The sequence below is a fragment of the Hirundo rustica genome, chromosome 5, assembly GCF_015227805.2.
Source record: "Hirundo rustica isolate bHirRus1 chromosome 5, bHirRus1.pri.v3, whole genome shotgun sequence".
Lineage (NCBI taxonomy): Eukaryota > Metazoa > Chordata > Aves > Passeriformes > Hirundinidae > Hirundo > Hirundo rustica.
Window position 1 is genome coordinate 5,408,623 of NC_053454.1, and position 25,520 is coordinate 5,434,142.

A 25,520-nucleotide genomic window follows, 5' to 3' on the forward strand; every position below is an offset into this window, starting at 1 on the left:
GGCTAGGCCACACACACGAGGTCCAGTTGCTTGCTGGTTCTTGGAAGCAAATGCACTTTAAACCAAATCTTTTGACATGAGTGCAAACAGCCCTGGAGCATTTCCCGCGGTCAGTGAGCTCAGCCCCTCTCCCCACTACAAGCTAAAAAGCTGGCTTTAATGTATATAATAAAAGACATTGTTAAAAAGTGTGCTTTAATAAAGAAATACAAATGACAACCTAAAAAATGTATTTTATTGGGCTGCTAATAATGACCAGCGGTGAGAGTGGATGGGGGAGCAATATAATGAGCTCCTAGGAGGGGGTTTGGACACAGCTGTCCCATGTGCCCAATAAACATGGTAGAAGACATCTCGAGCTCACTGGGAGCCAGGGGACCTGGCACTGAGCAGCCTGGCACCCCAGACTCAGACCCTGCGCCGGCGAGCTCAGGTTTTGCACAGCAGCTCCCCAGCTCGGGGCTCACCAGCCAATTGCTCAGCTCGGGAAAGAAACAGGCAGGCACTGAGGAGTTCAAGTTTTGTATATTCATGTCAGTAAAACAGAGACTATTCCCTCCCTTGCCCAGTGACCCTTGGTGCCCCATCCCCTCGGTCGGCCCAGTGCCTGGCGATGCCTGGCCAGACCCACACTGGAGTAAGTCAGACACACGGGGACCCGATTCACACTGAAGTAGCCAGGATGTGAATCTGGCCCCACAAATAATGTTTCCCCTTGAGATTAACAAAACATGGTAATCTTCTTGGTTTGGAAACTCTTATTTTTTTTACTTGAACACAGAGCTCTGTCCCTCCATCATTAGCAGATGTCCTGCATACGAACTGCATTAGCTATAAAGTCTGCTTACTCCAAGCAAATGTTTCTCCATCTCTTTTCTTTTTTTTTTACTTCAATTTGAAGTGAAAGGTACAGTATAGGATTCAAATGCTTTTGCATTACACGGGTTTCTGACCACTTGAAAAACCCCATGGAAAAAATGACTTCACAAACCTGAAACACCAGCTGAATTATTTTGCTGCACTTTTCTGCCTGGCTGAACTTTCTTACAATTTTTTTTTTTTTTTTCCTCTCTCTTTGCTTTACATGGCACTTTGTTTTTGCTTGTTTAATTTTATTTCTTTATTAAAAAAATAAATTCATAGCTCCTGTTTCAGCCCTCACTTCATGTCAGTATTTCTACCCTGTGGATGTGTCGCACAGGCAGGAACATCAGGAAATTACCCAAAAGGCAGAACTACAGAGTAGCTCAAAGGAAGAAATAAACCTGAACGCCAAAGCATAGTTTGGTGTTGTCCCAGCTCTTGCCCACACCAAATGCTGGCTCCAGGGCTGCAGGCAGGGAAGTGCAGGCTGAAAAAATAAAAGGTAACTCACGGAAGGGTACAGAAATTGGGCTTTGTCACCAACAGCTGGCTGGCCTGCTTGCCACGATCTGAATGGCACCTCTGACTTTTCTTTGGCTCAAAGATTTAACATTAAGGCAAAAATAAGACACAGTGTAGAAGCTCCATCAAATCTTTGGCACAACAGCAACAACAACAACAACAACAAAAAATTACTGTACACATGAGCTGAGAGGGTAACATTTCCCAGTTAAGCAAAGGGAAAAGTGCTAAATAAATTGCACGTACTAAAAGGTGGCTGGCTTAACAACAATAAGAAGCATCCCTGTCCTTTTGTTCTTTTCCTTTTCCTTTTTTCCTTTCTGTTCCAGAGATTAAGAAAGTTCCTTGGCCAATCGTCATCTCCAATAGGGGTTTCTGCAAAAAAGCTGCTTTCAGTCTTCATCTGGATCGTGCAACCTTTGCCAAGACCAGATGTAACTCTGGCTGGAAGCTCTTCTGAATCCTCCCTTCCTGGTTATTACTCCTGGAAAGAGAAAGATGCACCATGAGAACAGTGAACACATGGCGTCCCGGCGGCTCCTTGCATGGACTGTCGCTGACGCACGCGGGAGCATCCTTGGAGACTGCTGGCCATGGATCTGCAATTTTTAAGAGTTGGGCTCACAGTAGAACCATCTGTAGGTGCCACAATGGAGGCCAGAGCCTGCACAGAGGAGAGGGAGTGGCAGGCAGGAAGAGGAAGGCTTGGGGAAGAAAAACAACGCAGTAATTTGGTGTTGGGTCCAACTCATGCCGCAAAATAATAATAATTAGAAGTGACGGCAAATATCTGCTATTTTCAGTTCAGGAGCTGATCTCAAAAAGCAAAGGAGTTGCAACTAAATGGGTTTATGCAGGAGATGGGCTTTCCTTCCATATTTTAGTTGTTATATTGAGTTTTCTGCAGGCATGGCTGCTCAGTCTGTGGGACTGCAACTCGTCCCATGTGCCTGTGCATCCCCTGCCACAGCTGTGGCAAATTACTTGGGAAATTACACTGGGCTACAGAATATTATGGCCAAGTCCATAGGAAAATGGTCAACTCCAAACCATGGCAGCTTTAGACAAGGAAAATCTCATCTAACCCCTCCTTCAGCATTAAAATAAGCCCCACAAATATCCCACAAACAATCATTAGCATAGTTCAAAACAGAGCAAAATCCTCAGGGCCTGAGGATTTAATGAGATCACATCTCCATTGTCCAAACTGCCTTCATCACATGGGCTCCAAATCCTCCTTTAAATAACTTAGGATTTAGAAAGTTGGAAATGAGATCACATTTAGCTAGTGCTACCAGTGTTTCTTGCTTTTTGCCAGTGGATTTAAGAACCTTTCAGGGTGCAGCAGGGCTTCTTAAAGTCCTTTGGACACAGTCACCAGTTCCCTGGACAGGTCAGCCGTCTTTCTGTCAGTCTTAGCAAGGTCAAACTCCTTAAAGCCTGGCCTGAAAAACTTTCTTCCCCAGTCGGTTTTGTTTCTGTACTGCCTCTCCTTTTCCATCACTGGATATTATAACATCAGGGTATAAAATACCAGTAACCTACTGGTATTTATTTGATTTATGACTATCATTAGGGCAGCTGCTGTGAGATCAATGATTACAGCTGATCGTCCATGACAGGTTAAGGGACAGGGGAACCTAAAATCCACCTTTTCACCCTCTCCTGTCAAGTGCACACCTGGGGAAGCTCACGGCTTCCCCAGTACCATCAAGGTTTCTCTTGATAAGAATATTTCACTAGAAGCACCCAGATCATCCTCCCTGCAATAAATGCTGGCATCTGCTGGACCCCAGAATCCTGGAGTTGTCTCTGGATAATCCTACCTAGTGCTGCTCAGAAAAGATGTAGAAACTACTGCCCTAATTCAAGGCCTCATTTGGGATTTTGAATAAATGAGGTTTAGGTGGGAGAAAGACAAACAGCCTTGTGTATTGCCAGCATTTCTGCTGGGAACCTTCAACAATATGTAATATGTATTAATAACCTGTAATAGAAAAGTCAGTTGTTTAATTTATCCCACATTTACCTATGGAAAGAAAATGTAAAAGAAGGGAAGCAATGACCACTCTCATTAATATTAAGAGACAGCAGAGAGATCAAAAGCATTTGTGGGTTTGAGGAAGGAGGATGGCTTTAGGAAGAGGAGTCTCAGGGTCAGGTCTCTGCTCTGAAGTCTCTGCAACTGGGGAAGATCAGCCATGGGGGGACAAGAGGGAATATGCACGAACCAGGCAAGAGCAGGTAAGGGCATTTGTGCTGTACCTTCCAGACAAAGGAAATGGAAAGGGGAATGGAGAGATCTGCAACACGATGGAGATGCTCAGCACACCCCACTGGCACCCCTTGGTTGGTCCCCAGGCACTGCCCAACGCTTGGCCATGGGTTATGCTTCGTGGGAACAGGGTCTCTTATTCCCCCTCCACCCTTTTTCACTCCAGCCAGGAGCTCCGAAGACAGATTTATGAGCCTGGGTCTGCTTTAAACTAATAACATCAGAACTCCCATGGCTCTTGAATTTGACAACTGGCCCAATGACCTTGGTGAGTTTGCAGCATCCCAGAGCATTTCAATCTCTATAAATCAGAGCACTTCTGGAATTGAGTCAGCCTTTGTTCCAGGGCTTCTCCTGTCTCTTCTACTCACATTTTCCTTTTGCTGCAGTTACCCAATATCTGTGGGGTGGCTCTTACCCTATTTTTGGCAAAACCCTTGCTACAAAGGGGATGGACCCCACACTGGGATTCTGCTCCCACCGTGGAAGCAAATCCCTGGTCCGTCTTTTTGTGTTGTGATGTCACTGCTCCAACACCCCTTAAAGCAAAGGGGCTTTGGGGCTGCTGTGATGCAACAGGGGAGTCCCACATCACGTCCTTTTGTAAGGAAAAGCTTTGGGCGCTGCTCTTTGGGATACTGATGCTCAGTGCCCCAGTGGGCCAATGCAGTGTGTGCAGTACCCTTGGGGATGCCCTTGGGGTAGCTGCTGCTTCCTCCCTGCCCAGAGTTGGGTGATCTTGCTCATGAGCTTGTCATGAGCCTTAGCACCAGTGTCCCACACCTGCAATCCTCGTTTTGGGCTGCAGTGACTTACAAGACACAAGTGATAAGCAAATGAATCTCTCTACCCTCTCACTGCCTTGTTTTCAGGTGGGTCCCTGGGGGGGTAACCTTTCAGCCAGCATGCAGCCAGGGTAACTCATGGCTGGGCAGACCCAGGTCCCCTCTGTTCCCCCAGGGATGCTGTCCCGTGGCAGATGGACAGATGGACAGGCGGCTCAGAGCAGGTCGCTGCTCTCCTGTGGTCCAGCTCCTCCCTGGAGCCCGCGGAGCTGGCGGCCGTGGGGATCAGACTGGCTGGCTGCCCGCTCCTCCCGGCAAGTCCTAGCAGGGAAGTGAAGCTATTTTTAAAGAGGAACCTCTGCTAAGTCAAACTGCAGGGAAATGGAGGTTGAATCTCATTATGAGACCCCCTCTCCGTCCCACACAGGATGGGAAGCCACGAGGAAGAAATGCCACGCAGATCATCAAGGTTTTACTGTGCTGGCTCTGAATGGTTCTGATAATCAATATCAGATGATCAATAACAGCAAGACCCTGCAGCCAGGATCATCTGCACAAACCAGGGGGTGGGAGCTGTGGCTTTATCTCGGGGCTTTGTCTAAATAAATCACGAGTCATGATACAGTGTTATCAAAAAAATATGCTCCAAGCAAATGGTTTCAGCGCTGTACAAATCAAGTCTGCCACTACCATTTCTCTTTTATAATATAAATCCTTAACTTGTTCACTCCTGCAAGTAAATATGCCTGCAGAATGCCCTCCTTCCATTTTTTTTGAGTGGGAATAAGTGTCACCTACAGCAGGAGCTCTGCTTTTAGCAAAGTAGCAACGAGGGGGCATCAAGACATGGCGCAACACCACAATAGCTGTTTTATATAATGCAATAATTACATTCATAATGTCAGCCTTTTTAGTGCAGCAGGCTGCAACAAACAGAGAAGCTTTTCATTCCATATATGCTTCTACATCATTTAATTATCTGGGAAAAGATATATATCCAGCGTATTTTTAATTTTTAATTCCTCGCGTCTGTGCTCATCCACACACACAGGCACAAAAACAAGAAACTAAATTCCAGCCGAAAACTTTTATTGAGCTCCAACTGCTCGCCTGTTATTCATAACCCAGTTTCCTCTCTCACAAAGAGACCTTTCGCATGGTTTTGGTTTTTTTTTTTTTCCCCCCCCTAATGTGTGTGTGTTTCTTTTTCTTTTTTTTTTTTTTTTTCTTTTTCCTTCTGCCCTCGCTAACAGCTGCTCGCAGTGTTGTATCCTGAGTGATGATGAGGTTCTGAAAGTGTTTTTTTGGAACAGATGGCCAGGAGAGAGCTGGGGAATGTGCCAGCAGCGAGCTGGGGAATGCGCCAAGTCCTGCAGTGACTGAGTACTCCGGGTTCCAGCTCGCGTGCCTTTCCCCTGCCCTCTGCCCCAAGTGGCGCCAGCAGGACTTCCCAGCTCGCGCTCCGAACATCTGGAGTCTGCGACTGCCAGAAGAGCCGGGACGGGGGGAGGATGAAGCAGAGAGAGAGAGAGAGAGAAAAAAAAAATCCCTCACCCATCCCTCCCTGCTCCGGCTGAGCTCCCGTGGCCGCGGCGATGCTGCTGCCGAGCACGGGGGCTCGTCAAAAGCGACGAGGGGAAGGGAAAGGAACCCTGCCCTGGGGGTTTGGGGTTTGGGGTGCTGGGCGTTGCTCTGCGGGGTGTTTGCCCGCGGTCGGATCCTGCTCTGCGTAGACTGAGCGGCTGCGGTCGTGCTGATTGCTCGGGAAGTTCAGTTCTGCCCCACGGCTTTGGGGGCAGATCCTGTGGGGATGGGGGGGCTGTGATACACAGCTCTGCACCCCGACAAATGTCAGTCTCCAGGGAGAGCCCCCAGCCACGCACCCTACAACCTTATCCTGACCCTGAGCTGCTTTGCTGCAGGGCACCAGCATCAACCCTGGGGGGGGGGAAAGCTGGAAAAAAAGAGACTGTGGGATCAGGAAGCTGGACCCCAAAACACTACAGAATCCCTGTGAGGCTTTCAGATGCCCCCTGGCCACTGAGGATCATGGGCCATGAAGAAACAGGGTATCTTGGGGTAAGGAAAACTTGGATTTCCCTTTTTTTTTTTTTTTTTTTTTTTTTTTTTTTTTTTTGCTGTTGCCTTCTCCGTGCTGCTGAGAATGCTCCAGGCCGGAGCTGAAGGCTGTTCCCCGCCTTTTTCCAGGACATCAGTGTGGCCCCAGCAGGACTTGGGGCTCTGCTGAGGGTGTCGCAACCCAGATCTCCCACGTGGTGCAACTCTTGGGTGCATGGTTACGGACAAGGCTTAGTCCAGATCATTTGTATAACCAAGCAAGAGGCAGCTTGAAAGAATGAAAACTATCATCAGAATTCACTGCCACCACCCCCCCACAGCCAGATTTTTTTTCCTTCTTTTTAAAGAAAAGGCATCTGAAGCCTCCTTTGTTGCTTATAAATGAGATCTCCCATCACCAAACACCCTTGGTCAAATCTCAATTGCAAGAACTAAAATCACCTTATAACTGTAGTTAGGACAGAGAAGGGGAATTTTTTTTTTTTCCTGAGTTGACTTTGAAAGACTAAAGCCAACTTTTCTTATTAACAAAATGGGAATAGAAAAGGGGGGGGTTGTGTTTAAAACCACTCAGTAAATTTCCTATTTCAACAGCAAAATCTGAACAACAACGTAACGCTAGGGACACAGGATAATTCGCCCCCAAAAACAAAGCAAAAGGCAAAGCACAATCCAGCAAATGCAACATCTGGAGTCCCTGCCTGCCAAAACAAACTCCAACCAGCTACTTTTTTGTGTGAAAAGCTCACGGTGCCACAGCACATCGCAACCAGAGAGCTGAGCGAGTGAGAGAGGCAGACACACAATAAAATGGAGATGACAGGAGATAAGGGTGTTGTGGACCTAGCGTGGAGCTCAAGGAGCAGAGGTCTGTGCTCAGGATGGCTGCGATTTTTTTTAAGAGAGAATATAAAAGGAAACTCAAAAAAAAATCCCCAAAAACAATAACAAAATGACAACCACCCCAAAGTCGATAATTCAGAGGAACTGCTCAGTGAGTAGTGGTTTCAGAGACCTGATTAAAAACACACTGAGCTCACAAAAACGTGCCGACTTCAACATTAATGAGGGCGCGGCGATTTTGGGCCAAGCCATTGTATCCCCATCCAGCGGCCCGTGTGAGACCCCCCAGGAGAGACATCCCTTCACACCACCTGACATCCAGAGCCTGGATCGCCTCTGCACAGCCATCCCGGATGTGTAAATTCCCTCTGACAACAGCCTTTTCCTCCCTTGTGCTCAGGATTTGCTTGGCTCAAGGAGAAAGGGAGACAAGCAAGATGAGTCCTCCCAAGCCAGGCTTTGCGTCCCCACTCCCATCTACTGGGAATTACCGGAGTTACTTAATGGTACCTGCTGGTTTTGGCTTCGTCAGCAGCTGGACGTGCTCTTGCCATCACCTGAGCAAATACTGCTGGAAATAAAACTGTACTTGTCATCCATAAGGGAATCTGTGTGCTCTGGGGCTGCCCTAAACTTGCAGCAGAACTATAATTTCCAGCAAGAAAAGCAAGGCAGAGCAGGGATTAAGATGCAGCCTCGGGTACCAAGCCTGGCTTTCTTTTCTGAGAGGGCTTTTGGAGAAGGGTTAGGGTGGATTAGGGTGTTGTTGTTCCTTCAGGAACATGGAGAAAAGGCAGATTTTCTGCTGGTGATGCTGTTTCTGTGGGTTGGTGGTGCCTGGGAGATGGGAGGTGCCCTGGTAGAGCTCCATTGTTCAGGCACTCTCGATGGGCTCGGGGCTTTTCCCCACACATCCGCTCTTTAGAGAGAAAACACCGTAAATGGAAGGCTTTTAATTCTTAATTTGTTTTTTTAATTAAGGATGGGCCCAGCCCTAAGCCTCAGATGTGAACACCCTGGGATTTGGAGCCATTTAAAATCTGGCTCCTTGTTTTCTGTCTTTAAGCCTGCATTGCTTTACATATCCAAGACAATGGGTCTCAGCCCACTGGGCACCCAAAGTCTGAAGAGCAGCCCAGAAATGTGCTGAAGGCCCATGAAGGATGCTCATTCTCTTCCTTCCCTCCATTTTGACTTGGGGAGGGGACCCAAGACCTAACTAGCAATCTGCTAAAGATTCACAAAGGATGCTCAACCCCTTCCTGACCTGGAGAGGGGTCCCAAGCCCCAACCAACAACCTGCTGAAGCCCCCAAAATGATGCTTTTCTTCTCCCCCATTTTAACTTGGAGAGGAGACCCAAGAACCAACTCTCACCTTGCCCCAGGGTTGGTAGCACCACTTCAGTGCCCTGGGACACTACTGCCTGTGGCACCACAGACCCCAGGGTGAACCCCCAGTTTTGGGCTGTGCCCAGGAGCTCCCCCACACCTCCCAGTCCCAGGCAGTGCTGTCAGCAGTGGGCAAGCGATGCCGCGTCTCCGCCTGGCACTGCTGCTCCCCGGGCATAAATACAGCCCGTGACAGCCAGAGGAAGCAACAGGGAGTGTGCTATTGTGTTTATTTATAAACTGAATTGCTGCAGGATGATTTGTTGGGCTAAAGAGGAGGAAAAGTGAGGAAACCTGCCCGAATCAGAGGCGGATCTTAACAACACCGGGGAAGGAGCCTGCTCCCCAGCTTAGCTGCCCATTCATCCATTAAAATCCTGCTGATTTATTATCCCGCCTGACAAGCAAGCTCAGGGAGCAGGGGGAAGTTCAATTCAAGTTTACAAAACTCTTTTTGTCATAAAAGCCTGAACAAAGACATCAATCACTCCTTTAATTCACCCATGTCACTCTCTGAGAGGAAAACTGGCAGAACGCTCTGCTTCCTCCTCCCGCCGCTTGACGATGATTTCACCTAATTGGTTCAGTGTTAAGTAACCTAAAGGAATGCAAGGCATAATTAGATTTAACGTTGTTTCCTCAAGATACCCACATGTCCTTCAGGTCATACATCTTACTAATGTGTTTATACATACAACGTCTCCATTCGCTACCTTTTTTTTGTTGCCGGGTGATTTTTCTCGGAGATAAGTGTTAGATTAAACAAAACAGAAAACACAAGCGGGCGACAGTGTCTTACAGGCACCGAAGGAAAGGCGACTCAAGGTTGGTTTGGTTTAACGAGTAACAGTCCCAAGATGACTCTTAATAGGATCACGCTCGTGTTGAAACACACGATGGGAGACTAACGAGGGGAAGAGCCTGGCGCGGAGGATGGGGAGGAGAGAAAAGCTTTTGATTAGGGAGGAATGTGGTTATTACAAGATCAGATGGATGGAGGAGAAGAAGAGAGCGAGAGAAAGGCAAGGGATAAAAAAAACCAGGCAAATTTCACAAGGTTCAGAAAGGAAGGAAAGCACTTTGGATTTTTTTTTTCTTCCTCTCGCTTTTTTTCCCCCCCTCTCTTTTGTAACTTTCACCATTATTTAGGGGGTGAGTTGGGGGAGAGGCTGTAACATACCTTCCTTTTTTTAGATCTTCCTTCTGCTTGTAAGGTCCTAGTGCACTGCTCCACGCATTCAGAGAAGCTCATGTTACTGTGGTCAGCGCTGTAATCCAGGTCTGCTAGTCTGGCCAGGGAAAGGATATAGTTACAGGCTATTCTCAAGATGGCCAGTTTGGACAACTTTTGACCATAAGAATAGCAGGGAACCTAGAAAGGGTAACAGGGAAAAAGAAATAATTAAAAATTAGGCCATATAAACAAAATATCTTGCTTGAAGCATGACAAAACAACTGTGAGATATTTTCTTAGCAGTTTTAACATAAATAGAAACCCTAGTGATAGAATACCATATGGTCCCAACAGGTTTTTAAGAAGAACTCCCCTGCTGATCTCCATGGGGATGAAAGCAGCACAGAGCCTCTTGATTTCAGCAGGGCAGTTCTGCTTAAAATGTGATGGCAGGATACAGCCCAGGACATCTCCCTGCTGCTCAGTTCATGTCTTGGAGGCCCTGTTTCTTAGAAACCTGCATCCCCATGCCTCCCAGTAACTTGTCTTGAGTAACTTACTCCCCACAAATAGCTCCCATGGCATCCCAGGTCTTGCAGAATAAGGCAATAAGAAGGTATTAGCAACTATATCCCAACCTGGTGTTTTTGAGCTCAAACAACATCAGTTGTGACTTTCAGCCCATGCAAAAATATCATATTGTTGAGTAGCAAGACCTTGAGGAGGCAGTAATTTCTACCTGCTTAAACACTCCATCATGGTACCTCACCCCACAAAAGAGACCAAAACAGAGCCTTTTTCAGGGAGCTGGGTGTATCTCATGCAATTTAGTTCTTCCCCCCTAAAGATTTCTACTGTAATGTGAAACTTTTGAACAATTCAAACTAAACTGAATGTGTCTCAATGACTGAGCAGTACATGGCTCCTGCTGCAGAAGGGTGGGCTGCTTTACAATCATGATCCAGCAAAACACTACATCTACACTCCATTTCAGGCATACAACTTTAATATGTCCAGCCTAAAGAGAGGTCTCCTGAGTTTGATAGGCTTGGGCACCCCATTTTCTAGTTTGCAAAAGGTCACCCAGCCTTTAATGCACAGGAGTCTATTGCCTATGGGAAACTGAAGCTGTGCATTCATCTGAAATCCATCCGAGCCCCTCAGGTTGTCTGACCACCTGCCAAGGTTTTCAGAGTAATCCATCACTGGAACGCCTCCATGTTTCTCAACCACCTGCCTCTGTAGCAGTCTCCATCCTCCACACCCCTCTAGGGTGTCACACTCAGCTTAGGGCTGGAGATTTTTATTTCCTCTTGCCATGCTCAGGCCTCAGCTTCTCTCTCCTCCAGAGGGACACAAAGATGGGATCAGCTCTGGAAGGCTCTCCCTGACTTCACCGAAGGTAAAATGGGTTCAGCCTCTCCACAAACCCCGCAGCAGCCACACACAGATGCCAAAGGAGGAGCACACTAGCTCAGGCATATGTTACATTTCCCCAAGTGTTCTGCCAGGCTCCAACTACCATCACCTCCATCACTTCAGCTAGATGTGCTATCCCCACATTTAGCAACCCATGATAGATCTTTTCTGTCCATGAATTTGGTCTGGTAAGCTGAACCCCTGTTGATTTTGAGCAGCCACAAAATCTTTTTGCAAAGCATTCTCTCCAGCCTATATATTTTTTTTTCTTTTTTTGCTTGTTTTGAACATGACTCCTATTGTCTTCCCTTGAGGTACTACAGTTCTGTAATAGAAGCAAGGACAACAGATATTTATTCACCTCCTGTGTGACATATGTTTCTAGTTCACCATCATCTCTTCAGCTTCTTTCCAAAAGAAAAAGATAAATCCTCCTTAGCAGACAGTTCTATGGAAACCATCCCATATCTTTGATGACCCTTGCTGCTCTTTCCTGAACCCTTCCTAGTCCCTTTGGAGCTGAGATGATCAGAACAACAGAGTCTTCATGTTGTGGGTGCATACATTTAACAGATGTTTGTGTTCTCTGTTTTGTTCAATATTCCTTTCTTCCTAACTCCTGATTTGATTTGTGACTGCTGCCAGACACTGACTTGAGACTTTCCTTGAACCCCAAGAGAAACCCCAAGGTCTTCCTTCTCTGAAATAATGGTCAGCTCAGGGTCAATCACTTCATATGCGGACTCTGCCATGTTTTTTTTCCATATGCATCACTTCACTTTATCTGTGTGGTTCTTATTTCATCTGCCATATGTTTACCTAATCACTCAGAGTCAAGAACTTCAGCACAGCTGGCACAGTCACAATTTCAGGTGGTAGGACCTGACATTCTCTGTTTAAAGCAGAGCTAAGCTCAGAGTCAGATCCTGGTTTGTCCACTTAGGAGGTTGTTCCCTGCAGGAACTGGCCCTTTTTCCCTGCCCACCATTCCCTGCCTGTACACTGATCACTAATCCATGCTCCCATCCAAGGTGTTTGGTTTCTTCTCTCCTACAGAGGACCTCTGCTGTAGTGCTTATGGAAATGCAAACTGCTTGGATCACCCTTACCCATGAGCACAAGGATTTTAGTACTGTTGACCCTATGGGCCATGTCTGGTACAATACAAAGAATCCTTTAGGCTGGAAAACACCTCTAAGGACATGGACTCCAACCATTGACCCAGCACTGCCAAGGCCAAGACTAAACTGTCCCCGAGCACCACACCTACACATTTTCTGAACACTTCCAGAGATGGTGACTCCACCATCTCCCTGGGTAACCTGTTCCAATGTTTCTCGACCCTTTGTGAAGATATTTTTCTAATATCCAATCTAAGCCTCCCCTGGCACAACCAGAGGCCATTTTCTCTTGTCCTATCATTTATCACCTGCGAGAAGAGACCAAATCCCCCCTGGCTGCACCCTCCTGTCACGGAGCTGTGCAGAGCTACAAGGTCCCTCCGAGCCTCCTTTTCTCAGGCTGAGCCCCCCCCAGCTGCTCCTCATCAGACCTGTGTTCCAGGCACTTCCCCAGCTCCGCTGCCCTTCTCTGGACATGCTGCAGCCCCTCAATGTCCTTCTTGTAGAGAGGGACCCAAAACTGAACACCGGATTGGAGGTGTGATATGGCTGAGGTGCCTCTCCAGAAACCAGCCATAAGAACTTCAATTTGCCTTTTTTATATACACATCATCTACTACCGATACCCCTGAAAATACAAGGAATCACAGAATAGCTTGGGTTGGGAAGGATCTTCAAAGGTCACCTAGTCTAAATTCCCCCCTGCAATGAGCAGGGACAACGCAGAAAATCTGTTTAAGAGCCCCTTTTTGTCTGACAAAACCTCTCTCTAAATCCCTGCCTTCACTTTTTTTGCCAGCATTATGCACCCAGCAATGCCCTTGCCCTCAGTACCTGGTCCCCAGATGCAATGAGCTGAGTTATTTTGAAAGCAAGAGCTTCAGGCAGCAGAAACACCCAAGTCTCTTTCGACGCCGACGCAACAAAAACAGCAGAGACCCCAGATCAAACGGCATCAGGAAAGAACAAAGCAAGATGGAAACTAAAATGGAAGGATTCGGTGAAATGTGGGAGTAATTTCAGAATTAGAGCAAGAAGGAAGTTAAATCAAGTGGAAGGAAAATAGACCATGAAATCCTTGAGGCTGATGCACAGACGCTGTCCAGTTACAACACCAGAAGGCAGGCTAATGTCTCTTTTCCTCATCTGTTTTGCTCTTTCTTTTGTGTTTTGGGATTTTTTTTTTTTTTTTTTAAGGAAAGAAAAAGAAACAAAACAAAACCCAAACTGTATTGTAGGACATGTTTGCTACAAAAGGCAAGGAAGATCTCGGCGCTAACACAGCCGACAAAACCCTCAACTGGGATTACACAGCACTTTTCCCACACTACTGCAGCAGAGTCCAAACTGGAGCTGCCCTGAATGCCCATGGGAAGAGGTTCCCCTTGAGGTGTTCAGAAACTCCTGTGATGGGTGCGGGGCACCAGCATTAAGAGATAAGAGGTTTTTTTGCCATGGTAACAGTGTTAGAAAAACTATTTCATAGGAACCCTCCCTGCCTTGGCTCAGCTCCTGCCATTTTAATGTTTCCTTTTGAATTAAACATGGGAAATTAAGAGAGGAATGAGCCACTTAGCTCAGATCCAGAGTCAAAACGTCCCCAAGTGTGTCTGTGTGTAACTTTGGTATTATTTCTTCTTTTACAGGAAAGAGGGGTCAGATTTGTACAAATCTGCAGTAAAGGGTGTCAGTGACACACCTGGATGCCAAAGAAATCTTCAAAATCCAGCTTAAAACAAAGACAGTGTTTTACAGGTGGGAAAAAAAGCCTGAGGCTGGTGTAGCCCTGCAGGTGTAACCCTCCCAGCTCCCACAGAGTCTCCACACAGATCTCTGGCAGGAGCAGGTATCTGTCATGCTCCTGGCAAGGACCAAACCCTCCCCTTCTGCTCCTCATGCCTGAACTGAACAGACTTCAGTGTTTTAATGGGGCAGCTGTGAGCTGAGCAGGTCTGTCCAGAGCCAGGGGGAACCAGGCTCGAGTTCCTGTACAGTTAATGAAAATATTTCCCTTATCTGACCTCACCAGTCTCTGCCGAGCAGCAGCACAGCTCACCATCCTGCCTGCAATATTTGCAATGATTAAAAGGAATTAGGAAGGAACTGCAACTGAAATTTCACACCAGTCCTGAGGAATGCAGCTGTCTGCTAGAGAGGCAAGGACACCGGCACCATCCTTGGCTTTGGGAAATCAGCACAGAGTGAGCTGGGACCACAGGAACCAGAGCTCCAGTCAGAGGATGTTTGTTAGTTGTGTCTGCAAAGGGCTCTGCAGAGTCTCATGGGTCTTATCAGCGATCCCCAGGCTGGCAGGAGTTGAAGCAAGGCAAGACGAACGCTCCTGGGACATATTCCTGTGCAGAAGAGCTCTTCTTTGGCAGGAAAATAGAACGGGATGTGACCTAACAGGTCTTTTCTGTCCTTGACGTCTAAGATTCAGAGGCAGCGCCCTTGGAAAACCAGAGATGCTCCCTTTGAAGTCCGTGGGAAGCCTGCCGTGCTCCTGACCCGCAGCCAGCCCTCTCGAGGAGGGCAGGGATCCACTGCAGCTCCCCAGAGCATCACTGTCACCCACCAAGCGCGGGCTGGGACCTGGTTCTGACATGGCACAGGACAGGAGGCTGCAGCATGAGGCTGGGGAACAGCTAGAGATGGGTGAAGGGGTACAACAATCACCCTGCCATACGAGGGTACAGGGTATGCTCACCGTGACGGGTCCACAGGGAACAACCAGGAGCGCCCCATGCACTTCAGGAGCATTAAGCCAGTTCAAATCATTGAGCTTCTGTCTGGGTAGCTCTGTCCTTATCAATAAGATACTATTTCCACAAACACCTTCTGGATCTGTACAGATAACATCTGTAACACCAAGTCTGCTTTTACACTGCATGAAAATGCTGGGATAAAGAAGGGTGTTGAGTGCTGGGGGTCCAGATGTCTCTGTTACTGCACTCAAAATGTGATTCAGCAGCACAGACATGCACAGATCCCCTCCACATGAAGGTCACACAGGGCAGAATTGGGCCCCCTGGGCACAGCAGGGAAGATGGGACAGCTCTAAGGCACTGTTTGTGATACAGCATAAGCCAAGCCCTCCTGACAGCTAGCTCCTCAACATGCCATACTAAGCTGCTGAATCTACCTGTCTGCTAATTCATCTGGTTTATTTTCATGCTGAGAGTTAAAACACATCAGGGCCCCTCTCCTCATCCCCCTCCCCCAGGAACACATTTGGCTGCCTCTCCCCTGCATCCCAGCACGCAGCCCAGCGGCGCTGTCTCATTGTTTGTGCTGCTCTTCCTGCCAAAAATATTTCCAGAGGTTCATATAAATGTCCAGTACTTAATACTTCTGGCTTTTGTACATCCCTTTCTAACCCAGGGTGAGTCAGACACTTCCTGGGGCTAAGACACCTTGGGGGAACAGTGGCAGGGTGGGGCAGCAGGATTGACAGCGTCGCCCCGAGACCAGGAGAAGCCCCTCTTTCATGATCTCAAATTATCTCCAGGCTGGCGTCCGAAGAGCTACTGTGGACGTGTGGATGCCTCATCCCAGGGCCAAGCTGGATGTGACTTTGAGTAACCCGGGCTAGGGGAAGGTGCCCATGCCCACGGCAGTGGGGTTAGAACTAGATGATCTTTAAGGTCCTTTCCAACCCAAACCATTCCGTGATTGTATGAGTAAGACCAAGCTGAAGGCCTTGCCCAGAAGATCATTGCCTGTTTTCAAGATGTGTTACATTGTAGAGTGCTTTTGGGAAGGGTTTGGAGCCAGCCTTTTTCTCTTTCCCCCCAGTTCTGAGGGTAAAGTGAACACATACGGGTCCTTTTGCTTCTAGCAGGACTCATTTGAGGTCACTTGGCTGGGGTGTTCAGGTTCACCAGCAAGGTGACCTGGCTCCCCTACCTTGCTCTCCACAGCTGCAGGCCCTGAGTCCTTCTAATATTGAAGGGGGGACAACGATGACCTATACAGCTGTATGATGGAAAAGCCTGCAATTATTCCTGGGATATCCTTTCACAGTCCTGCCAGATCCCTTCAGACTTGATTCCCAAATATCCCTCCTGCTGCTGCCTGCAGCACTGCAGCAATCAGGTCCTCTGGGCCACTGGTGATCTCTACATTGACCTGGAGCTGTGGGAGAGCACCCAGAAAGGACAGATCTTGCTGTGTCCATGTATGGTATGGCTCTCAGGGGACCGCTTCTGGAAAAGGGCCCCATAGAATCACAGAATAGTTTTAGTTTGAAAAGGACCTTTAAATGTCATCTGTCCAACCCCCTGCAGTGTGCAGGGACATCTTTAACTAGATCAGGTTGCTCAGAGACCAGTCTAGCCTGACCTTGAATGTTTCTAGGGATGGGATCTGTATCACCTCTCTGGGCAACACGTGCCAGTGTTTTACAAGCCTCATTGAAAAAACTTTCTTCCTTATATCTAGCTTAAATTGACCCTCTTCCCGTTTAAAGCCATTACGCCTTGTCCTATGACATCAGCGTGTATATTTTCCTTATAGTCCTCCTTTAAGGGGAAGGGGTCAGGGGGCTGAAAAAATCTCCCAGAACCTTTTCTCCTCCAGGCTGAACAATCCCAACTTTCTCAGCCATTTGCTCGATCAACTTGGTGGCCTCCTCTGTGCTTGCTCCGACAGATCCACATCTCTCCTGTGCTCAGGATCCCAGAGTTGGATGCAGCACTGCAGGTGGGGCTTCACCAGAGCTGAGCAGAGGGGAAGAATCACCTCCCCTGACCATCTGTGGTGTCACAGTGTCAGATGTTCCACAGAGCTCTACTCCAGCCAACGATGCAGCTACTCCATGCCATGAGTCTGAGAGGCTTTTGTTCCTCTGCCACCAGAATGCAGTGGCAGAAAAGGAGCAGCCCTGTGCTAGCAATGCAATCCCAGCAGTCTGAAAGAAAGCCTCACCCCTGCCTCACCACTGAGAGCAAAGTGCCCAGCCCAGGCCCAAACCCAGCAGAAAAATGCCAACAAGAACAACAGCAGCACCGCTCAGGCAGGAGCCCCAGTCCTGACCGAGCTGCCTTCGCCTCTTGGGTGGGTCCACACTGTCAAACAACCCAGCTCCTGCTTCCCTCCCTTCTCCTGGCTCCCCCATCGCTCACATTACAAAAACATGAGTTCACTCCTTGGAGTGAATGAATCGGCTTCCTCCAAACAAAACCTAGGTGTGGTGCTGGGTGAGTTCACCCCGGGAGTCTCTTCCAAATGGCAGCCTGGTTACTGCTGCCCCAGGCCTGGCCACGCTCCATTTTGGACAGTCCTCCTGCACTTCCCGCAGATGTTTTGCACCCCCAAAGCCTCCTGCACATCCTCAGGGCATACAACACATCTCCTCAGTATTGTGCCTCAAAAATATCACATTGCTGGGCTGCAGCAAAGCTCTTACCTTCTTGCTGGCTCTTTGAACCACTTCCCAAAATAATGACTAGACAATTACTGGGATTATCAGAGGAGAAATCCCAGGGCTACTGGGCACATAAAATCTCCTCTGAAAGGGGCTACCTTCCAGGACTATGGTGGGGAAACACTTTCTTGGGTGGTAGTTCAGCAGTGGCCATCTGCATCTCTGAGGTCCAATGGACCCAAAACCCCTGGTAAATAGGAGAGCAAGCTCCACTGGAGATAATGGCATTACCCCAGCTTGGCCTTGGTGACTCTTCAGTCACCAGCCCCTGCTGGACACCATGGGGTTTTCCCCTCCCTTGCTATCACTGCTGAACCCCAGGAGCTGAGATGAGCCCGTGGCAGCTGCAAAGGAGCACAACCTCCCACAGCACACACGTGGCTCTGCTTGCATCCCTGCCTGGCACAAGGGACAGTGCAAACCAGGACCAGGATGGGATATATCACCTGGGGAATACACGTGGCATAGACCAAAGGAGATGGAGGCTGGGAACAAAGAGCCTGGGGAGCTCTGCTGCAAGGTACTGAAAAGTGTCCCACCTCCCCGCTGCAGCCCAGAAAGGAATTTGACAGTGGATTAAGGCGGGGAGCAGAGGCTGGATTCAAAGCTTGATGGAGAAAAGCAGACTCTTTTCTCCAATTTCAGTGGGAGCCATAAGAAAACACAGAGGTTAACTCAGGGTGGCTGCAGCAGGCAGAGCAAATACCTCCTGACAGGAGCAGGATTTGTAGCAAAGGATAAAATCAGCAAGACAGCAGCCAAGGGAGCAAAGTGACACACAGTCATCGTTTTCAGGATTTTTGTCCTTTTGTCTGGTTTCTCCCTTATTTTCTTTCCTCCTGTGTTGCTTCAGGCCAGTATTTTGTCATCTTCTTTAGCTGTTAAACCACAGGGCTGTCCCACTCTGGGCTCTTAATATCCATCAGCGTCACTTGGGACTGGCAGCAGCCATGGAGATGCTCTGGTTGACACTGGGCTGTCCAGTGACAGCACCAGCGGTGGCACTGCACACCGTGTCTGGAGGATGCTCCTGCTCTCCTCAAGTCCAGCTGCATCTCTCCAACAGCCAAACCTTCCCTCCCAGCCTTCACCCCCAGGGAGCTCAACGGGTGGTTTGCCTTCAGGAGCTGGGTTTTAAGGCATCTCAGGGTTTCCTGCTGGTGGGATCCCAGAGGGATGAATCACTGGGAGTAGGGCTGGGGGATGTCAGCAGGTGACCAAGGATAGCTCTCAGCCTCCCCACCACACAGAAAGGACACGTCAGCGGCACCGGTCACATGCAGGGTCCCGCCTGCGGAGGTGACAAACCACAGCCACCCTTGGGATGACACAAAGAGGGCGAGCACGGAGTGACGCATCCGCGCAACAGCCGCAGCCTCCGCCGGCTTGTGGCGAGAGCGCTGCTCAAGCCACAGCTCCTGCCTCCATTTACTGCCTGGTTTGTCCCTTCAAACCCCTGCAGACAGTTTGTCCCCACAGCCACAAAACCTCCTCCTGCAGCCCTGAGGCTTCTGCTCCTGATATCCCACCATGCTCCCGACGGGAGCGAGCAGGGTCTTTTCTGCACTGATTTAACAAGCCACAGCAGCCACGTGCACGCTGGCAGCAAAAAGTGAAAGGATGCTAGCGCGTGTGGGGAGGAAATCCTCCATTCCAGAAGCTAAAAAGCCCTATAAAACCCTAAAGTATCTCCAGAACCCACATGAGTGCAGAGAGCAAGGCTGTCAGCTGCTGAGGCAGAGAACGTCCTGGCAACGCAGCGGTGAAAAGATTTAGAAAAACGCCAATACACTTCAGGGGAAGATAAATGTCTGTGGACACATTTGCTCCCGGCACAGACTCCAGCTCACTGTGGCTCAATGCATCACTTTCCTCAGGAGGAGCTGGACAGCAGTGCCCCAGAGAGAAACCAGATGTGCAAGCACAGGCAGGCTCCACACCAGGAAGGCTGCGGTGGTTGTCTCCATCCATCGAGGGAGAGTCTGCTGCCACCTTAGGGTCTGTCAGCACCACTGAGGAGCTCGATCCCAGCTCCTGGGAGTGCAGCATCCTGGGGGGAGCTGGTTTGCTTGGCTGTCCACACAGCCTCAAGGTGAAGAGCAATATCACCTGCTGGCAAAGGCCTCCAGCAGAAAACCTGGTGGCTAAGGCCATACTGTAAATAAATGTTGTGATGGTTCAGTTTCACAGGGTTTTGCTGGAGTATGAACATCTTGCTGCCAATAGGAATTTGCAGACCCAAAAAAAAAAAAAAAAAAAGACCCAGACCTGTGTCACATGGAGAAGAGCTGCTTTGAAGACAGGCAATGTTGTTGTCACATCTTGTCTCCTCCAGATGGTTGCACTGATTCATGAATTTGACCATCCACCAGCACAAGGACTGGCAGGAGTCTTCACATGGAGGAGAAAATGACGTCAGGTCCTTGAGAACTCAGTGCTGTCAGAGATGTTTGGGTTCCCTGACCACCCACCATGGCAGGGAGAGGAAGATGAAAAGGATGGAAGTGACAACCACATCACGTGCAGAGGGTCCTGCAGCAGCTGGGGCAGTGCAAGAACTCACTGACCATCACCTGCCAGGGCATTTGAGGGCAGGAGACCAGTGCTCCAGAATGGAGCTGCCCAGTCACAGGGACACGAGCAGCCCTCAGGAGGGACACAAGAAAGGCAGCAGCAGAGGGACAGCCAAGTACAGCAGAAGTATCTCACCACCTCAAAGTGTTTCAGAGCAGGTCAGTGTTTTCCAAGGAGAACTACACTGTTTGCCTCAGGAGTCTGCTGTCAGTGGAAGGATCACTTGGACAAATGATTCTTGGGAGACTAAGGGGGAGAAATCCCTCCCAGTCTTAATTAGCTGAAGAGCACAAGCACCAAGACCAGGGGGAAGTAGCTGTTTCTCAGGAGCATCTGCTCTTCAGTCCCACTTCAGTGCTATGGCCGTATGGCAAAGGCAAAGGCTCAGTAGAGAGAGGGAGAGAAATCCTCATTGCTGGTGGCTGTGACACCAAGGGGTGAACACAATGGCAATGACCCAACTCTCCCAACAGCAGGCAGCTTCCCAGAGCTGGCAGCTGCCTGTCTACCTCCCACTTCTGAGGGGGCCCTGGCACCGAGGCAAGCTGGGGACAGCTCAGTCCTCAGGGACATGGCAGGGTTAGCCTCCCCTTGTGTGAAACAACTGCGTTTGTCTCTTCCTCCACCAAGAACTGGGAGAAAAAAAAAAAAAAAGAACCCGCACCCCTTCCTGCCATCTGGAGAGTCAGTCGACACAAGCCAAAACATGTGTGCCATATGTACACAGCTGTGGAGCGCGGGGACGCCGCCGTCAGCCCATCTGTCCGGTGTGCTGCGTGCCAGTCGCTCGCCCTCGGGTGGGCTGCTGAGACACGGAGAGCGCCCTGCAGAGAGGCATGACTTCCCTTTCCTCCTCCTCCTCCTCAGCAAGCATGGATGGGCTCCCTACAGAGTGGCCGTGGTGGGTCTGATCCTGCAAGCAACGGGGTTTTATCTCACGTGGGACAGTGAGGCTCCCCAGCCTCACACATCCCAGCAGGGAAGGGACAGGGATGACACCTGCGTGGGTGTTGGGTACCAGCGGCTGAGCAAGGCTCCACATCCAGCACCTGACCCTCACCCAAAGCAGCGTGGGGCCAGGGTCGGCACAATCCCCTGCTCCTGCAGGCGCGGCACAATCCCTTGCTCCTCGCCCGCCTGTCTGCGGGGACGTATCAGTTTCAGCGCCTCAGGAAAAGCCTCCCAGCTGCTTAAGAGCCTGATATGTGATGACAAGGAGGGGACGGAGGACTAACCCAGGAACAAGAAGAAAAGGGAAGCCTGCAGCAGACAGCACACAGGGGTTGCCTCTCGTAAGGGGCTGAAGGCCCTTTGTACGCCCTGGCGCGTGGGAAGATGGTGCTGACCTGAGGCAAGCAAAGCCTCCCTACTGCATGCACCTCCACCAGGGCATCTCCATAGCCCTGCTTCCCACCCGCCGGCCAAGGTGTGACAGAAAGCAACCCGCTGTCTCCTGATGTGAGGTGCACCCCAGAACCCCCTCCCGTGTTGGCGCTGCGAGTGACGTGAGTGACACGGCGGCGCCGTGCCTGCGTGCAATGAAGCTGGCTGTCACCTGATGTCACGTACGGCACCAGGCACGCCGCTGGCAGCCCAACAAGAAATGAATACAAATGTCATCCAATGATGGTCGGGACAGCCAGCCCACCCCTCAGCAAACTGCTAGGAAAACCTCGCGGCAAACATTTCCCGGAGAATGATTCCTTTCTCTCTGCCGAGTGAACACAGCTCTGCCGGTATGTTCCTGTGCTGACCCTGGAGACCGGCTTTCATGGGAAGAGAGGACAGCGACTTGTTCTCCAGGCTCTTTGGGCTCCCAGCTGAGTCCACGGCTGAAGTGATTTATAGAGACAGGGCCAAGGCCAGGAATCTGAGGCTTTTCAAGAGTTGCCCATTTCCCAAAAGAGTGCAGCTTTAATTTGTTGCCTGCCTGACTTCTGCTTGAGGCTCAGCCTAGAACAAGATTGCCAGTGATTTGGGAAATCAGTGCTACTTCCCCTTGCGGTTTTGGTGGTGTAGATGTCTGTCCATGGAGAATTAGACTGACACTTCCAGGCGTGTTACACACAGTCGCCAAACAACTGAAATATGGAAGCAGCTCACAGAAACAAAATATATCAAGTCTGGAGTTTACATCTCTACAAGGGGCGGCCTCTCAGCACAGGGGGACAGCACCCAGCACACACTGGGTTACTGGGATTATAACAGGAGCAGGCAGATCCCACCACTGCACAGTCATCAAAAATGTTCCCGTTTAGTTGCTCACCAGCGATTCTCTCCTGACATACAGCCCTGGTCTCAGCCTCTGAAATCTGTCTGCAGAAGCAGATGATGGGAAAGGATTAACTCTTGGGGTGCAGCTACGCAGGACACAGCAGTCATTGAGAAGGGCTGCAGGCAGCATGATGAAGACAGAACAAGCACACTTCCTCAAAGCGGGAGAGAGGATTGAGTTCGAAAGTGAGCACACTTGTGGAATGGCTCGGATTAGTACTGTCCAAAAGATGGTAGGGAAAAGCCTGCATGTGTGAGCTCTGCAGCAGAGCATGCTGCTCCCACCAGGCTGGAGGGACCATCCTGGAAGAGGTGATGCTTGGCACCTCTCACAGTCAGACTCATCTGCAGATCAGAACCCTCTGAGCCCTGTGCATCTCCTCCTTCTTGCACACCTGGAATAATCCCATCAGCATTTAAGAGAAAGGCAGAAAAGCCAGCACAGCTGGGCTTGCACAGTGTGACAGCACATCTTTGTCTATCACTGCACTGTACATGGTGCCAAATGCAGAGAGGACTGCGTGCAGGGGCCAGGGCACTGATTTATCCTTGTGCAGAGACACAAGAGCCTTGTGGCTTCTCTGTATCTCTCCTCGTCCTGGGGAGGTGATGCAAGGATTTTGATCAAACCCTTTCATTCACCTTTCAAAAGTGCCACCCTGACAGTGTGAACACCTCTATTATCCTTTATAGGTGACTATGAGGACTTTCAAGTCCATTCAGCAAGAAAGCTCAGCACCAGATGCTTCAAACACACTCTTACAGTAAAAATCATGGGAATCTAACAGGAAGAGGACCACAGCTCTGCTTGGCTATCCTTTGTACACAGGGCATAGAGAAAGTTTCAGAGGCTGCTGTAAGAACCCCAAGGACCCTGACAGATCAGGCACCCTGCACTAAAGTCAAGAGGAGTACAGCGCTGCCCAAATTCCCGGTGATCCCTTTGGGATAGGGACAGCTGGCAAGTACACGTACAGGAGCATCACCCCAGATCCCAGCTTGACCAAGCGCCTCTCTACACTGTTCTCACCCGGAGGAATTCCTCGGGTTTACTTTTCGCCCTCTACACAACCCTCTCTCCGGTGGGAAAAAAAAGAAAAAACACAAACCCAAAAAACTCCAAAACTTTCTAACTGCAAGCAAATTAAAAGCCCTTATTTATTTATTTATCTAGAGCGTTAGCGCAGCTCTAGGGTTGGTACTTCCAGGCATTTTGAACCGACTTCCCCTCCTGTCAGGCGGCCACTTAGCTCCTGCCCTTCACCTCCCCCGGCCCCGGGCTCGGGGCGGCGCGGGCGCTCCCCCGTCCCTGCGCGGCCCCGCGGAGCAGAGCGCGGCACGGGCCGGCGCGGCGCCGCTCGGTGCCCCCCGCCCGCGGGCGGAGCGGCCGGCGGTGCCCGGGCGGCGGCAGGTACCTGCTTGCGCAGCGCCTCGAAGGCGGCGCTGATGGTGTGGACGCGGGTCCTCTCCCGGGCGTTGGCCAGCAGCCGCCGCGTCTGCTGCAGCGCTTTGATCTCCGGCGAGACGCCGGACGCCTCTCCGGGCCGCGGGCGCGGGGAAGCGGCGGGCGGCGGCGGCGGGGCGGCGGGGAAGGCGCCGGCGGCGGCGGGGCCGAGCGCGGCGCTGCGCGGCTCCCAGGCGGGCGGCGGGGCGGCGGCGGCGGGGGGCGGCGCGGGGGGGCCGCGGAGCGCGGTCCGCCGCCCGCTCAGCACTTTGAGCTCCACGCGGAAACTTTTGCAGCCGCCGTGCTTGCGCCGCAGCCGCCGCAGCCCCCCGAGCTCGGCGGGGCAGAGGCGCGGCCAGGGCTCGCCCTCGGCCAGCGGCGCGCTCCGCATGGCGCGGGGCGCTGCGCGGCGAAGCTCAGCCGCGGCCGCTCCGCCGCCGCGCCGCCGCCGATGCCGCCGCTGCTGCCGCTGCTGCCGCCGCCCCGCTGCCGCCCATCTGCGCCCGCCCGGCCGCGGCGGGCAGCGGAGCCCCGGCTCCGTCCGTCCGTCCTCCGAGCCGTGCGCCCGGCAGCGGCTCCGCGCAGCTCCCCGCAGCCTCCTCCCGCCGCCGGCAGCCGGCCGCCGCGCAGATGAGCGGCTTTAAAGAAACAGGAAGGCTGGCCCTTTTTTTTTTTTTTTTTTTTTTCTTCCCAAAACAGCTGTGCTGCCAATCTCCTTTGTTCATCCCCCCCCACCCCCCCCTTCCCTCCCCTCCCACCCCACTCCCACTTTCTTCTTTAATCTCGCTCTTCCATGCGATGGAAGAGAAATCCTGCCCCCCGGAGACTCGCCGCGACCCACCGTGTGCGCTCCCCTCCCAGCCCCCTGCCTTGCTTCCCCAGGGAAATCTTTGGTTTGCTTTGGTTTCCAACCCGCTTCATCCCGCTTCTCCTCCCTTATCACCGGTTTTCCGCATCACGACCCTCATCTGCGAGGCACGGGGTGCCTGACTTCACGCTGCCTCCCTAAATGTGTCCGGGAGCACAGCCGGCACCCCGGAGGGATGGGAAACCGGGGCAGCTCCGGCGCTTCTCACACATCCCTCCCGTCGCTCGCGGAATCATTCGGTTGCTGCTCCGCCACCGACTCGATCCCAGCAGGAAGAATTAATCCGCAGCAACAGCCTGCCCTGTTCTTCACAGGGCTAACAAGGGAGCCCGCACGCGTGGGTGACTGCTACCAGCTTTGGGCTGCCTTCTGCTGGCACCCCAAAACCTCTCAACTCCCCTCATCTGAGCCTCGGGGGAATCAGGGCCGGGGGTCTCTGCAGAGTGGGCAGACGCTGTGAGGG

General features: G+C 50.8%; 1 protein-coding gene across 1 annotated transcript; it reads right to left on the minus strand.

Annotated features, from left to right (window-relative positions):
• Positions 1–218: 218 nt before the first annotated feature.
• Positions 219–24,580, minus strand: ATOH8 (atonal bHLH transcription factor 8). The gene is made up of 3 exons (XM_040065098.1): positions 24,161–24,580; positions 9,939–10,130; positions 219–1,870 (listed from the first exon to the last, which is right to left on the minus strand). The coding sequence occupies exons 1-3, from the start codon at positions 24,578–24,580 to the stop codon at positions 1,865–1,867; spliced, it is 618 nt and encodes a 205-aa protein (XP_039921032.1). The 3' UTR covers positions 219–1,864.
• Between the last annotated feature and the right edge of the window lie 940 nt (positions 24,581–25,520).

Excerpts from the sequence above, each read along its gene's own strand:
- ATOH8 (XM_040065098.1), bottom strand. The coding sequence starts at position 24,580 with ATGCGGAGCGCGCCGCTGGCCGAGGGCGAGCCCTGGCCGCGCCTCTGC. Across the intron at positions 10,131-24,160 it reads TCGAGGCGCTGCGCAAGCAG|GTTCCCTGCTATTCTTATGG; the intron begins GTACCTGCCGCC and ends TACCCTTTCTAG.